We start from the raw sequence: 17,015 nt of genomic DNA, 5'->3' as shown, positions 1-17,015 counted from the left end.
TCATCACGCAAGCTTCCACATGTGGGTGATATGATACACTGCCCATGTGGTCTCGCATATGTCGGGAAAACCACCAGAAAACTTTAACTACTACTACTTTCGGCTGCTCCCGCTAGGGGTCGCCCCAGCGGATCATCCGTCTCCATCTCTTCCTGTCCTCTGCATCTTCCTCTGTCACACCAGCCACCTGCATGTCCTCCCTCACCACATCCATAAACCTCCTCTTTGGCCTTCCTCTTTTCTCCTCTTCCCTGGCAGCTCCATACTCAGCATCCTTCTCCCAATATACCCAGCATCTCTCCTCCACACATGTCCAAGCCATCTCAATCTTGCCTCTCTTGCTTTGTCTCCAAACCGTCCAAACTGAGCGGTCCCTCTGAGATACTCGTTGCTAATCCTGTCCTTCTTCATCACTCCCAGTGAAAATCTTATCATCTTCAACTCTGCCACCTCCACCTCCTCCTCCTGTCTTTTCCTCAGTGCCACTGTCTCGAAACCATACAACATAGCTGGTCTCACAGCCATCTTGTAAACCTTCCCTTTAACTCTTGCTGGTACCCTTCTGTCGCACATCACTCCTGACACCCTTCTCCACCCACTCCACCCTGCCTGCACTCTCTTCTTCACCTCTCTCCTGCACTCCCCGTTACTTTGGACAGTTGACCCCCAACTATTTAAATTCATACACCTTCGTTACCTCCACTCCTCGCATCCTCACCATTCCACTGTCCTCCCTCTCATTCATGCATACCTACTCCGTCTTGCTCCTACTGACTTCCATTCCTCTTCTCTCCAGGGCATACCTCCACCTCCCCAGGCTGTCCTCAACCTGAAAACTTAAACTAATGGATGCAAAAAAAGCACAATACACAGAAACGATTGGAATTACCCCATAGATGTGCATGTTAATGATGCTCACCATGACATCTCTACGTTATGTTTCAGTGGTATTGAACAAGTCACCCTACCACATAGGGGTGGTGACCATGACAAACTACTCAAACAGCTTCATCAAGCTTACAGGATTCACACACTTCAAACATTGGCTCCTAAGGGAATGAAGGATGATTTACTTCTTAGCATTCTGCTGTGACCCCTTAGAAAACAATCTACAAAAATATTCAGCATATGTGTTTTTTTTTGTTTTTTGTTTTTTTCACTCAGGATTAAACCGAGGGGTTCCTTGACCAGCCCCAGACAGTCTTATATACATATGAATATGTACATATATTATCAGGTTCACTTACCAATGGAACCTGTCAGTTGTGTCTGTTGATATATGTATGCATTGATGCTAGGCCTTTGTATTCATAGTATATTGAATTTAGTATTGGGGAGGGTTCTAAGTAAGTTCAATATTGTTGTTGACTCTTTTCATATACCGTGTGTGCACTGCAGCTATCTCCTGGGGCCTGTCAGATCTATTTCTAGATACCTACTATAGACTGTCAAATAGTTAATTGATGTTTAGTATTTATGCCTTTCTATTGTCCGTGGGGAATGTGATTGGTTGTAGGTGTACAACCACTCCCTATTTAAGATGGGTGAGCAGACAAGCAGTAGAGTTCTGGATGTGCTGGAGTTTGTTGAGGACTTCGGACGATAAGCTGCGGGGAATGCTGTTGCAGTAGTAAATTCTGGATGTGATGAAGGCACGGATCAAGGTTTCGGCAGCACATCCCTTAATTGGATTTGTCTGAAGCTGCGTGGGTCTTTCCGAAGGAGCACGCTGTGGAGTCTGCTTCAGTTTAACAGAGTTTGGCAGCAGATCGAGGACACCTCCAAGTCCTCCCAACTCCGCCTCCCCCCACCTTCAGTCATCGTCTCTAGGCAACAGAATCAGAAGCACTTTAAGGCACTCAGTTTGGGTTAGGGTTAAGGTTTGGGAGGTGGTGGGAAGTATTGAAGGAGGTGGGGAGGAGTTGGAGGTTTCCTCAGTCCACCACCAAACCCATCTCCTTCAGCATGGGCTTCAGCAAAGGGTGAACTTGGATGCCTTATGGGCCCACAGTTCTTTGCAGGCGTGAGCATCTGAAGTCTGGATACCTCAAGGAAAGATACTGAGACCGGGTCTATATAAACATGGAGAAACCTGGCATCTGCCAACCAGGAGGTCAGTGAAACTGTCAGGGAATTTTTTTCGGCATTACGAGTAACTCTACCTCTGTTCATCTTTCCCTGCGATGACTCGAACTGTCAGGGGTGCAGCTCCTTCCCCCTGGGCTTCCGCGTTAGAATAGGTTGAGGAAATCCAGAACGAGTCTGTTACTTAACTCGGCGTTTAATTACAGTGACACATGAATGACGCTAATGGAAACTCCAATGAAGTTTAAAATCAAGGTTAAACGTTCTGAAAAATGAGCCAAGTTGAAAATCAAATGTCATTAAGTCAGTTAGGCTGGAGGGCCCCTAATGGACAGGAAGCCAGCCAAGCCAGTCCAGTGCCTGATTGGTGGAAGATACACTCCCTCCCTTGATACCCACACACAGACACACACACACACCCACAGACTAAGATGTCACATCATATCATCTTGAAGAGTCTGCTGATGTTCGCCGTATCTCAAATATTGATACTGCATCCCCGCCTGTTTCCAGAGCGCTGCAGCCGGCCTGTGTACAGTCTTTCGAGCTGTTGTGCAGTGTTTGAAGAAGTGCAACTGAAACCCTTGGCAGCGCTTTGCTCCACCGTGCACCAGAGACCCTGTGTAATCTGTTATGTTCCCGTGTTCTGCCCCCCCCATCTCCAACAATCTAGAAACAATCCCGAGCTCTTCCGTTCACCGTCTGTTTCCCCTCCTCTCTCTCTCTCTCTCTCCACGCTCTCCCCAGTTAGCGCTCATTAGTTGAGCGATCTTCTTGCGACTAATTAATGTTTGTCTAATTCGAAACCATTTGGAATCGTTTTTCTTTTTCTTTTTTTTTCATTTGGCCACTCTCCCCAGCTCTCAAACTTATCTGGTGTGTAATACAGAGCACGGTACCCCAAAACAACCAGATATAAAGACAGTTTCTGTCCACGGGCTGTCATTCAAATGAACACTCAACACTGTCAGTAAATCCAGCCATGTTGTATATACTGTACTGTACATGTTGTGTATACTGTACTGTATATTGTACGTATACTGTACTGTATATTGTACGTATACTGGTACACTCTGTCATGTCCATCTACCTCAGGCATGTATGTAAGTAACCTGCTAGCATCTACCTCAGCGTCTCTGATATATTCTCTGCACCACTGCACTTTATCACCTCTTATTTCACCTGTATAAGTCAGTCCTTGTGTACATATCTGAAGATTGTTGCGTTGTAGTGTTGTTATTCTGTGTTAAGTACCCTGGAAGAGCCACAAAACCAGAGTCACATTCCGTATAGTGCAAACCTACATGGCCAATAAACATGATTCTGATTCTCAATATGGCAGGCTGTATCCCAGGAACACTTTATTTGTCATGAAATCGCTTCCCCCAGCCCACAGCAGTGCAACACAAAGACAAAAACTACAAGAACACACATATCCAAAGTAGAACACATACTATATCCAAACTAAAAAAAAACAAAACACAGTCCAAGAGAGCGAACGCGATGACTGTCGGAACTGCCGGTCTACGTGGGCTAGCAGTTAGCTTAGCCTGCCCCGCTTCCCCGTCCTGGCTGTCAGACCGCTCTTGGTGCTTCCTCTTTGTGTGCAGCTCCAGGCAGGGCTGTAGTCCCAGGGCCCACTGGACGCAGCAGACCAGGCTCCCCGAGCTGATCCAACGCCAGCTCTCCCAGCCTGAAACCCTCGACACACCTCCCCGCACTCCGCTCGACAACACCAAAAACACCACAGTCCACGCTAGGCGAGGCCACCGCCAGACCACCCTCGGTGTTATTGGAACTGCCAGTCTGCATGGGCTAGCAGTTAGCTTAGCCCGCCCCGCTTCCACGTCCTGTCAGGCCGCCCTCGGTGTTCCTTCTTCGGGTGCGGCTCCGGGCAGGGGCGCGGTCCCCAGGCTGTAGGAGGAATCGTGCATTTGAACGAGCATTTGTTTTGCTTACAGTTCACGTATAATACACACCCTCTCTCTGTCTGTCTGTCTGTCTGTCTGTCTGTCTGTCTGTCTGTCTCGCTGTCTCGCTGTCCTTTCTTCCTAAAGTTGACCCTCTTGTGCCACATTCCTTGTGCCTGTTTATGTGCCAAATGTGCCTTTACCCAAACGTCTGACTTTGATACTGTACATCTAAACATGTGAAGAAACTATGAAAGAGGTCAACCCCATTCATTAGCTTGGCAATTACCGCTCGATGACACCCCTCCCCCTCATCCACCCCTCACCCAGGTCTCCTGTATGTATTGGTAGTTACTGGTCTCTCTGTTGTTTACAGTGGTATGGTATTTGTATAGGACGTATACCGTCGTCCCTTCGCGAGGTTGGGGGACCGGGAGTGCGGTGTCTTATTTTATATTCCTGCAGCCTTGACGGAAACTCACAGCAAATAAAATAAATAAAAATGTAAATACAGCCACCATATGTATAAATTATCATTCCATTATCATAAAGTGTCCCCAAAGTGACACTCTGCCAGGACAGTGGGGTGTCAATAATCATCAGACGTTAATACAATTCCTTCCTTCCGACCACAGTCCTCTCTCGCTGTCTCCCCGTCTCTCCGCCCGGAGATCCTGCGTCAGGTGGAGGAGATGCACCGAGTTGCTAGATAAATCACAGGCAATTTGTTTTTATCAGGATTACACTGTTTGAGCTTTATTTTGCACATTTGCAGGGTGGAAGTTTTATATTTTCACTGGCGAGATTTACTTTGAAATCTGCAGAGGCCGTGTCTGGTGGATTAACTTGTCACTCACCGCTAAAGTTTCTGACAATGAGGCAGAGTTTCCCGATTACAGTTTAAAGAGGGTGGAAAGGGCGAGTGTGTGCATGTTCCACTGTGCAACTCTGTGTGTGTGTGCGCGTGCATGTGCGTGTCTGTGTTTGTGTGCATGTTGGACAAAATTGCCAGCAAGTCAGACCCATACACACACCACAGTACACCATCATCTCCACTCAAGCGCCTCCATAAGAGACTCATTTCAATAAGATAATGAGACACATACATGTAAGGGTGTTGCATAGTGAGGCTGCACCGTCTGTAACGCTACAGAGGATGAGTGCATCTACAATGCATACATTTCCATAAGGTACCATAAATATCATAGAGCACAATAAAACTGCCCCCCCCCAGAGAGAAGCACTGCTGTGCATGGGGGAATCCTCCGTTTCGAACCCTAAAAAGCAAATTACAATCCAAATACTGTGCAAATAGAAAGACAAGAATCGTATAAAACATGCTTTCTTTCAGATCAACAGTACACGTCCATCCTCCGTTTCAGCAGTAGCTGGCTCATTAGCAGCCTGCTACACAGACTGCAGAGCCTCCGCAGCAAGTTTTATTTGTATAGACCAATATCACAAGTTCCAAATTTGCCTCAGTGGGCTTAACAGCAAACACGACATCCTGTGCTTAGACCCTCTCATCGGATAAGGAACAACTCCCTAAAAAAAACAAAAACCCTTTGACAGGGAGAAAAAATAGGAAAAGCTCAGGGAGAGCAACAGAGGAGGGATCTCTCTCCCAAGACTGACAACGTGCAATGGATGTTGTGTTTACGCAATTTACACAATGCAACACTGAAAGAGGACAAACAGAATTATAATGAAGAATATGATGCGCAGGATGCCGTCCTGTCACACCTTCCTCGGTGTTTTCTCTTCGGGCGCAGCTTCTAACAGGGCCGTGGTCCCTGGGCCCCGCAGGACGCGGCAGACCAGGCTCGCCCAGCCAATCCAGCACCAGCTCTCCAAGCCGTCAAACGAAGACACAACTTAGATGCAGATGGGGACATAGACACTGCATGGACGGTACTAGGTGAGGCCGCTGCAAATGTGAGTTCGTGCCGCCATCTTCCCACACCGCTACTGGGTGAGTTCGCGCCACCATCTTCCCAGACCGGTACTGGATGAGGCCGCCGTAAACGTGAGTTCACACCGCCATCTTCCCACACCGGTACTGGGTGAGGCCGCTGCAAACGTGAGTTCACACCGCCATCTTCCCACACCGGTACTGGGTGAGGCCGCTGCGAATGTGAGTTTGTGCCGCCATCTTCCCACACTGGTACTGGGTGAGTTCGCGCCGCCATCTTCCCAGACCGGTACTGGATGAGGCCGCCGTAAACGTGAGTTCACACCGCCATCTTCCCACACCGGTACTGGGTGAGGCCGCTGCAAACGTGAGTTCACACCGCCATCTTCCCACACCGGTACTGGGTGAGGCCGCTGCGAATGTGAGTTTGTGCCGCCATCTTCCCACACCGGCACTGGATGAGGCCGCTGCGAATGTGAGTTTGTGCCGCCATCTTCCCACACCGGTACTGGGTGAGGCCACTGCAAACGTGAGTTCGTGCCGCCATCTTCCCACACCGGCACTGGGTGAGTTCGCGCCACCATTGTCCCACACCAGTACTGGGTCAGGCCGCCGTAAACGTGAGTTCACACCGCCATCTTCCCACACCGGTACTGGGTGAGGCCGCTGCAAATGTGAGTTTGTGCCGCCATCTTCCCACACCGGTACTGGGTGAGGCCGCCGTAAACGTGAGTTCACACCGCCATCTTCCCACACCGGTACTGGGTGAGGCCGCTGCAAACGTGAGTTCGTGCCGCCATCTTCCCACACCGGCACTGGGTGAGTTCGCGCCACCATCTTCCCAGACCGGTACTGGACGAGGCCGCCGTAAACGTGAGTTCACACCGCCATCTTCCCACACCGGTACTGGGTGAGGCCGCTGCGAATGTGAGTTCACACCGCCATCTTCCCACACCGGTACTGGGTGAGGCCACTGCAAACGTGAGTTCACACCGCCATCTTCCCACACCGGTACTGGGTGAGTTCGCGCCACCATCTTCCCAGACCGGTACTGGACGAGGCCGCCGTAAACGTGAGTTCACACCGCCATCTTCCCACACCGGTACTGGGTGAGTTCGCGCCACCATCTTCCCACACCGGTACTGGGTGAGGCCGCTGCGAATGTGAGTTCACACCGCCATCTTCCCACACCGGCACTGGGTGAGTTCGCGCCACCATCTTCCCAGACCGGTACTGGGTGAGGCCACTGCAAACGTGAGTTCACACCGCCATCTTCCCACACCGGCACTGGGTGAGTTCGCGCCACCATCTTCCCAGACCGGTACTGGACGAGGCCGCCGTAAACGTGAGTTTGTGCCGCCATCTTCCCACACCGGTACTGGGTGAGGCCGCTGCGAATGTGAGTTCACACCGCCATCTTCCCACACCGGTACTGGGTGAGGCCGCTTTGCAGTCTGTGCAGCATTTTACTGCTCACCGTTGTGCTGTCCAAACCAAGGATGGAAAAATGCTCAAGCTGTGTTTAATTTATACTTCATATTGTTGTACTTTGAAAGAAATTAAAGTTTTTGTGAGTCTCATCTTTCTATTTGCAGTCATCTAGGTTGTTGATGCATATTGCTAAACACCAAAATGGATCACGTCGCTAAAACCCTTGGTAACAGCACAGCTGGAGAATACAGTTAATGTAAAGCAATACCGTTCATCTGAAGTCTTAAATACAGCCTGACTGTGAGGCAAGAGCCAATCATCTCAGATGTACATTAAAATATATATTAGTACGTAGCAGGCTTGTCTTGTTCAAAGGCTCGGGTTGCCTCTTCTGAGATACGTTTAGCATGAAAGCAAAACCGCTGCAGTCCACAGCTTAGAAAATCCCTCGGCACTTCTGAATGTTGAGCGATGTACATGAGAGATGCTCAGACTCGAGACGGTCCTGTGTCAGAGCAGTTCTCCAGGACGAGGACGGGGCAGAACCCAGTCAGTACCGGGGGCTGCTGGTAACTGTTTAACCTTTTAGACCCCAAAGAAATGCTTACATCCAGCTCCAGTACCCACGATGCTGACCCGCTGGCCCGCCTCACATCAGAAACCACAACGCACCGCGACTAAGCCAGACCGTCATTAGGTCCTGGTGCAAGGAGAGTGCTGACTCCTCATCTGTGTGTGTGTGTGTGTGTGTGTGTGTGTGTGAGAAAGAGACAAGAGACAGAGAAAGGGGGGGAGAAGGACAGAGAGAGAGAGAGATGAAAGGGAGAGAGGGAAGAAGGAAAGGAGAGTGAGCTGAGAGGGAGGGAGGGAGATAGATGAAAGGGAGGGAGGGAGGGAGAGAGGTGAGAGGGAGGGAGGGAAGGAGAGAGGTGAAAGGCAGGGAAAGAGAGACAGGTGAAAGGCAGGGAAAGATGAAAGGGAGGGAGGGAGAGAGAGGTGAGAGGGAGGGAGGGAGGGAGAGAGAGGTGAGAGGGAGGGAGGGAGAGAGGTGAAAGGGAGGGAGAGAGAGGTGAGGTGAAAGGGAGAGAGAGGGAGAGTTGGCATTTACTGTATAGTGTGTGGCAGCATCAGTGGAGGGGAGGTGTGAGCTCTTGTGATTGGTTGGTTTAAGATGTTAATTTACATTAATCCACATTTACTGAAATATATCCTACTGCTTTTTCTCGACTGTTGGGGTTAATTAGATTAATTACCCTATTAAATCCGTTGGATTATTACTCTTAAAATGTTACCACTCCCATTTAGAGATTAGAGTTTTTTTTTGCTTTTTGGACATAGGTGGTCATAATGACTTAATGTTCTTGTTGCTCGCACAGCAATTGTGTTGGATTGGAGGGAAGGGGGCGGGGGTGTTAGAGTTTGATTGGAGAAAGGGTGGTTAGATTATAGATTTAGATTATACTAGATTATAGATTTAGATTATAGATTTAGATTATACTAGATTATAGATTTATATTATATGTTGTAGATATAGATTATAGATTTAGATTATACTAGATTATAGATTTAGATTATAGATTGTAGATTATACTAGATTATAGATTTAGATTATAGATTGTAGATTTAGTTATAGATTTGGATTATAGATTTAGATTATACTAGATTATAGATTTAGATTATAGATTGTAGATTTGGATTTTAGATTATAGATTGTAGATTATAGATTTAGATTATAGATTGTAGATTTAGTTATAGATTTGGATTATAGATTTAGATTATACTAGATTATATATTTAGATTATAGATTGTAGATTTGGATTATAGATTGTAGATTATAGATTGTAGATTATAGATTGTAGATTTAGATTATAGATTGTAGATTTGGATTATAGATTTAGATTATAGATTTGGATTATAGATTTAGATTATAGATTTTAGATTTTAGATTGAAGATTTAGATTATAGATTAGGTGGAAATCGTGCACAAATGGCAGCGGTCTTGCCGGTTCTGCAGGCGGGTCTGTGCTGTAGGTTTTGGCTCCAGCGTCCTTGTCTACACAGAGAGGAAAAACGCGTTTCCTCGTTCCCCCGTGAATGTGTGAGCACGCTGACGAGGGAGTCCCGGTGGAGCTGGAGGCCCGGGGCGATGAGGGAAGTACCACACGGAGACCAGCTCTGGGATGAAGGCACAGCCTAGAAAGACTAGTGGAGCTACTCTATATCAGCGGAACAGAAGGGAATGAGTCAGGAGGCTTCACGTATCCCCTGCTGTCTGACGGGAATATCTTCTTTATCCTTTACGCTCCAGATTCTAAAACTGTTTCAAGTATGTGCTGTAACCCAGCAACAGAAAACGTCCCCGGCACGTCCCCTAAAGGTCCTCGTCGAACGTCCGGTAAATGTCATTGTGTAGGGTTTTCATTACATCGCGGAGATGGTCTCCCAAGGACACTCCAGGGACGTTAGGGAAGTCTTCTAGACGTCACGGGGAGGACATTACAAGGACATTGGCGTTAAGTCCTCTAGATGTCTCCAAAACATCACGGGGACATTATGAACATCCCGAGGACGTTACAGGGATGTTAGAGGAAAATCTTCTAGATGTCCCCGGGACGTCATGGGGACGTTATTGTCCCATTATTGTGGGACGTCCCGAGGACGTTACAGGGATGTTAGAGGAAAGTCTTCTAGATGTCCCCGGGCCGTCGTGGGGATGTTATGGTCCTGTTATTGCAGGACATCCAGAGGACATTACAGGGTTGTTAGAAGAAAGTCTTGTAGACATCCCCGAGATGTTACGGGGAGGACATTACAGGGACGTTAGGGTTTAGTCCTCTAGATGTCTCTGAAGCATCAGGGAGACGTTATTTTCCCATTATTGCGGGACGTCCCGAGGACACAGGTACGTTAGAAGAAAGTCTTCTAGACGTCCCCAAGACGTCACAGGGAGGACATTACAGGGACGTTAGAAGAAAGTCTTCTACTAGATGACCCCGTGATGTAATGAAAACCCTACACAATGACATTTACCGGACATTCGGGGAGGACCTTTAGGGGACATGTTGGGGACATTTGTTTTGTTTGCTGGGAAGCCTCTGAGATCTACCTACCAGTGTGAATGGAGATGTTGAGACATTAATCATTAATGGTGCTGACCAGTTTTTCCGGGACGGCCCTTCAGAGAGGCCGTCTTCGTCTTCTCGGGGGACGTGAGACGTCTTCCTTGGCCGAAGGTTGAGGCAGGGTCTGGTTAGCAACAAACGATGCTAACACAACAACCCGTAGAGACCCACATTTATGTAATTATAACACGCGTCTCTGCAGAAGTGTGAACGCCGCTTAACCTCATTTGCATTTCGGTCCTGCGGGTACGGCAGAAGCCGTAGGTCGCTTTTATGTGTTTGACTTTCATGTACGGACGCAGAAACGATGCCTTCAGACGAGAACCGGCGCCGCGGTGTAATTGTTGCACGCCTTTGTTTGATTTTCTTGCTTTCCCCCCCCCTCCAGAAAAACAACGAAAATCCGAGCGTGTTTTGTTGTTTTATTTTATTTTATTTTTTATTTTTTTCTAAATTTATTTCTGATTTTCCCCTTTTTTCTCCCAATTTAGTGGCCAATCGATCCCTATTTTAATTCAAACACCCACCCTCGTACTGCAAGCGTTGGCCAACTGCATCTCTCCGGCCGGCAGTCTCGAAGGAGACGCCTCCCCACTTTCGTGACAAGGCGAATCCAAGCCGAACCACTGTTTTCCCGACACACACCGAGACGCATTCACGTGACGAACACAAGCCGACTCCGCCCCCCTCCCGAAGACAGCGTTGCCAATGATCGCTGCTTCATCGAGTCCGGCCATAGTCGGATCTGATGAGACCGGGGCGCGAACCCCCGGTCCCCAGTGGGCAACTGCATCGACACCAAGCCGACGCTTAGACCGCTACGCCACCGCGGACCTTGTTTGTGTTTTGTTGTTTTAGAGTAGAGCGGTATGTGTGTGTCTGTCAGGACGCCTTCACTGTCAAGGTGGTCGGCGGGCGGGTCCATTTAAACTGCTCAACAGAACACGTTCAGACAAACCCACACTGGCGTTGCTTTGGGTCGTTTCGACGGTGGAAATGACAGCTTCTTTATTTATATTCCACTCCTCCTCCGTGTTCCACCGGGGCGGTGGTGTGTGTTCAGAGGAGGCTTCTCCTGGACCGCCGCCTCGCCGTGGAGAAGCTTGCCTGTACCAGTGGTCCCAAGAGCTGTGCCGTCCGGAGCTCGGCTCCTGGTAGGGTCACCCGAAGCGGATAGGTCGTGGTGGAGGTTCCAGACGAAGCGCGACCTCAACGGCGGAACTGGTGGAAGGTGTCTCCGGTCACAACGGCAGTGAAGGCGGATGAAGGCTGCAGCAGAGGGTGGTCCCCGATCGTCTTGGGTCTCCATGCCATCGGACTCGGGGCCACCCCCTGCCAAGGACCGTGTGGTGGCTGCAGGAGCATCAGCCTCTCCACGTGAAAAGCTGCCACGCACAGGCGTCCTCCTGCCAGGGTACCCACACCGACCGAGGAGGAGGACAGTCCTACTCGACCCCGGATGACCACCGGTGATGGCTGAGATCTGAGACAGCGATGCGAGGGGCCGCAGCAAACGAAGAGGAGGATGGACTGAATGAGAGAAGGCTGCAGAGCGGCGGCCGGCGCGAGCGTGAATAACCTGCATCAGACAACCACGAGGGCTGTGTTTCAACCCGGCCGTTGTTCTTTTAATCACGCGGAGTCGGTACTTCACACACGTCCGGTATCCTTCCTCAGCATCGCTGTTCCGCCTCAACACATCGCCCGTTGTGAGTGGTTTGTGTGGCGGTGCGAGTACGAAGCCTGCCCTTCAGGAAGAGGACCACGGGTTCAGGATCACCTTGTCGGCGAACAGCTGACCTGCTGAACCGCCCTTGAGCAAAAACATCTGGATTTTTTCGACATCTTATTCGGCGATAATGCGGGCGCCCCTCCCGTAGCGGGACCCATCAGTTGCACCACCCCGCGCAGGCAGGGCGAGCAAAGAGCGACTCCCCCGGTCATCGTCCACGGTGATACCCAGTTTCGAAAAACACCCGACATTCCTTGAAACACTGCCGACCTGCAGTTCATCATCTGGTAAACGAAGGATCCGGTCCGGGTTGTCGTCGCTTTGCTAAACGGGGACTTGTGCGCCACACTCGCTTCTTTTGTGAAACATCATAAATGGCTGTAATTGTGTGAAAGGATTTTGTCTGCCATTGTGGCAGCTAGAGGGCCTTCGTAGACGCTGCTAATGTGTGTCATTAGAATAAACGGTTAGAAAACACAACAGCCATCATGCGCAGATCAAGCCTGCTTTTGTGTACTTGTGCATGCATGTGTGTGTGTGTGTGTGTGTGATGCTGAGCCGAGACAAACTATTTTTGGTGGGAGATATGCATGTGGTGCAGATGGCGGGTGTAACATCCGACCCTGATTGACGCCCCTGCTTACCGTGCAGCCGCTCCGAGTCTCCGTCGGTGGGCTTCAGGTTTTCAGATGGCCGCTCCGGTCATAAAACCTTAATGCTAAAAGCAGCTCCCTGTGACTATTCCCCCCCCCCACCTCCTCACAAGCCTTCACACTCGCATCAGGTGGAGCTTGTTTATCAAGTTTATTTGTTTCCCAGTCTCACTTGCCAGCTGCGGAGTGCGGCCTGTCGCTCGTTATCCTCGCCCCCGGCGGGTGCTCGACCTTATAGTTTTCCAATAACCGCTAATGCTGCTCGGACTCGAAGGCCTTTTCACACGAGTCCGGCGTGCACCTGCATACAGCGTTTTTAGTTTCTACACAGGCTTGGTATCTGTACGGTGAACCGGTGCAGCGTGGTGATATTTGTATGTTTGTGCAAATTCTACAACCCACCAAAAAAGAAAAGACCCGAGCCCAGCCGCCACCGCGGCAGCCGAGGGTGGTGTTCTGCAGAAGGATGCTGCGACAAGCCGCAGGACTTCCTCATGCTTGTGTAGAAGCTTCATCACCTGAAATTAGCTTTTTAATGCTGTTGTTTTTTTATTTATTTATTTGATGGAGTAGCTATTTAATAATAATAATAAAAAAAAACATCAAGCAAGTTTTTTTTTCCCCCTTTCTGGCGTCGGAGCTTATCCCCGCCGCCTGCAGGGTCGCTCTTCTGAGGCAGCCCGCTGGAGCCCGGGCGCTTTCATTTTCTCTGGTTTTGTCGTCGTGCCAGGGAGAAGCGTCTGTACGCACGTCTCCCAGTCAGGGAGCCTCTCTGACTGAAGTCGTCTGTGCCCGGTGGTGGGCGGCACGGCACGCTCCCGCTATGATTGTGTAAGGCCTTCCGGGTTCTCGGTGTCCTCTACAGGCGGCGAGAACCCGGTGCCGCCGTTTGGCTTTTGAATGCACCGGGAGATAAGAGACATTTGTGGTGTCGGGGGGGGGGGGGGGGTAGGAAAGAAAGAAGAAGGAAAAAAACCCACTGTAATGATTCATTTTCTTCTCTGTCCCCTTGTCTTCTTCTCTTGCATGTGCTCCCCGCGGGTGCCTCCCTGAAGCTGAAGAGTATGCTGTTGAAGGTAAGACCCACGCTTTCTCCCCCCCAGAAACCTCTGACGGCTTCCCTTTCATTCAGGCGTCCGTGTTGGATGCCAGCGCTGGCTGCTTGTTTTACGCTATGTGGCCTCCCTGTGAGGCGGAGCATTGTCAGTTTGGACTGCGGTTATAAGTGACTTACAGGGGGCCTAAAATGTTTCTTAAAGAGACAAAAGCTGCAGATTTGCAACCCCCCCCCCAAAAAAAACCTATTTTTTTCCCCTTCTTGATCATTTTACCTTGGTTTTATTTTGTTTTGATCGGACCGGGACCGGGACGTTGATACCGGGACATTGCCGTAAAGTTCTCTTCGTGCCACGGGGCTTTGAAAACGGGCAGCAAGCTAGCTCGGTGGTCTGCAGTTGTAAGTCGACAAGTTAGCAAGTTTTGTTTTTTTGCAGAATCAGCAAGTCGTGACAGTCGAGGTCTTGTTTCGCCCGCACGAGCCCAGCGTATTTCCAGGGGTGCGTGAAGGCTGCGTGTGTGGGCCGCTTCAGATTCGGGGCCGGGTCGTAAAGCAGCTCGGGGTGCAGCAAGCTCATTTGGACATGCTAGCGTTAGCATCGTCTGTTAGTGCAGTAGCATCGCCTGTCTTCGGGACGCTGCTGATCAGCCAGGCTGCACTGCTGTGGGGGTGGGGGTGGGGGGTGGGGCAACAAATCAGTGAAGGAAATTATCCATTTGATGTGTCAAGCTGTCAGTTTTGTCAGTCAAGCAGACGGTCTGGTGCGGGAAGGTCATTTTGGAGGGGTAAATGATGAGCAGAAGGTCTGTCTGTCTGTCTGTCTGTCAGGGCAGGACGAACTGAAGCTTGTGACGCACTGTAATTGTAACTTGCACCTGCGCATTTGTGTGCGTTTGTGGGTTTTGTAGTTGCATTTGCTCCCACTCGTCAAAACTTAATATGATTAGTTGCCTGTCAAAGGTCCGAACCAGCGGGAGATATCATTATGGAAATGTGCAACTTTTTTTTTTAGCCATGGCTGAGCACTAGGATGCTCTGGGTTTCCTTTTCTCCTCCGTTGGCAGAGAGCGAGTTCTTTTATCTCGTGGCAAATGGGAAGTAAGGTAGTGGAAATGATAGTCATTACAGTGTTCTCAGCCAGTGCTGTGACCTCTGACCCCGGCTTGGTATGGCGACTGTATTTATTTTTTCATCATCCGTCGGAGGCTGATATTCTCTCCCATTGTTTGTGACGATCACAGATCTCCTGCAGTCATTGTGTGTGTGTGTCTGTGTGTGTGTGTGTGTGTTTTCCTTGCATCTGGGTCAGATGACTCTATTGCTAAGGCTCATGATGGGAAATGTCAGAGTGGCTGTTAAGGGACAGAAAAAGGATGGTGGGATTCCCACAATTCCCCCACAACAACTGTCCAACAAAGTGACCCTCCACTCTGATGTAGTGTGAGGTGAGAGGTTAGAAGGCTGCACAGCTTTGTGTGTGTGTGTGTGTGTGTGTGTGAGAGAGACAGGGAGAGAGGATATATTGGATAGGGGTTGGAGGTTTGTGTGTACAGGACAGAAAGGGCAGCAGACTGGGAGATGGAGATGGAGACTGGGATGCAGCGAGGCGGAGCGCCGACCCGTGCTGTGATGGGAGGAGAGTGATCTGTTACATGTTTTAGACTCCCGGGAGAGCGGGCAGCTCTCGGAGGGACACCGGAGCAAAACAGAGGAGAAGCCTCTTTACAGATGCCGCCTGGTGTGGGAGGTGGGAGGTGGGGGAGGGGGGGTCACTTGACTGGGCCCAAACTACAGCCCAGCAAGCCACAGACTCTCTAGTAACTTGACTACGAAGGTGCAAACCAGCTAGATATATACACTGCAGTGCATGCAGAGTACAGTGTGGTCTAGTATAGCAGTAGTGTGTGTGTGTGTGTGTGTGTGTGTGTGTGTGTGTGTGTGTGTGTGTGTGTGTGTGTGTGTGTGTGTGTGCGTGCATGATGGGGGAAGGGAACGAATCGTGGCACAGAGTCAGACAGTGGGGCGTCGTTGAGCAAAACAAAGTTGACCTTCAGCTGTGTAACGCCATCGCTAATGTCAGTTTTGTCTCCGATCCTTTGGCTTTACCATAATTTCACAATTTCCAGATTTGTAAGCCGTCTTGGTGAAGATCAGCGTGACGTTACCGAGAACTTGTTAGAGTCAGAGCTCAAAACGCTGAAGGGACACGGCCCTCTTTTGATTAAAATACCAGGGTAATTAATCATAGCGTGTTGATGACAGTTTGGATTTATGAGTAAAGAAGGGCAGGTAATGTTGAGCGTGGCACCCGTTCATTTCTCATTTCTGTATTATTAGGGTGGCCCAGGGGTCAGCACTGCTGCCTCACAGCAAGAAGGTCCCGGGTTCGAACCCCAGGCTGTCCCAGGTCCTCTCTGTGTGGAGTGTGCATGTTCCCCCTGTGTGTGGGTTTCCTCCGGGTGCTCCGGTTTCCTCCCACCATCAAAAAGACATGCGTGTTAGGGTTAATACTCCTGCCTGTGCCCCTGAGCAAGGCAACGGGAAGAAGAACTGGAGTTGGTCCCCGGGTGCTGCAGCTGCCCACTGCTCCTATACAATAGGATGGGCTGCATGCAGAGAACACATTTCATTGCAAGAATACACTGACAAAATAAAGTGGCTTTCTTCTTCTGCTTCTTGAGTTGGCAACGTTTTGGCTTGTGGAGCCCGATGCCACTTTGTGGTTAGTAGAGTCGCTCGGGGGACCACAGCCAATTCCTCCTGGTGGGGAAAAAGTCACCACACAGGTCCAGCTTAGATTTAAGTGTTTCATCTGCAAATTACAATTATGTGCAATGTGTGGGCAGCACGGTGGTTAGCTCTGTCGCCTCACAGCAAGAAGGTCCTGGGTTCGAACCCCAGGCTGTCCCAGGTCCTCTCTGTGTGGAGGTTGCATGTTCTCCCCGTGTCTGTGGGGGGGTCTCTCCGGGTGCTCCAGTTTCCTCCCACCATCAAAAAGGCATGCACGTTAGGGTTAACACTCCTGCCAGTGCCCCTGAGCAAGGCAACGGGAAGAAGAACTGGAGTTGGTCCCCGGGCGCTGCAGCTGCCCACTGCTCCTAGCTACACGGCTA

At 49.9% G+C, this 17,015-nt stretch overlaps 1 protein-coding gene across 1 annotated transcript in view; it reads left to right on the top strand.

Moving 5' to 3' along the window:
• nrxn2b (neurexin 2b) overlaps window positions 1-17,015 on the top strand; it is a 919,866-nt gene that overhangs the window by 57,270 nt on the left and 845,581 nt on the right. Inside the window, exon 2 of the mRNA XM_056300763.1 lies at window positions 13,901-13,921. Within this exon, the coding sequence (XP_056156738.1) occupies window positions 13,901-13,921 (21 nt within the window). The remainder of the gene's footprint in view (window positions 1-13,900; window positions 13,922-17,015) is intronic.

The sequence above is a fragment of the Lampris incognitus genome, chromosome 20 (genome assembly GCF_029633865.1).
Source record: "Lampris incognitus isolate fLamInc1 chromosome 20, fLamInc1.hap2, whole genome shotgun sequence".
NCBI classification, from domain to species: Eukaryota; Metazoa; Chordata; class Actinopteri; order Lampriformes; family Lampridae; genus Lampris; species Lampris incognitus.
The sequence above is the reverse complement of the archived record's forward strand: the minus strand, read 5'-3'. Positions and strand labels throughout refer to the sequence as shown.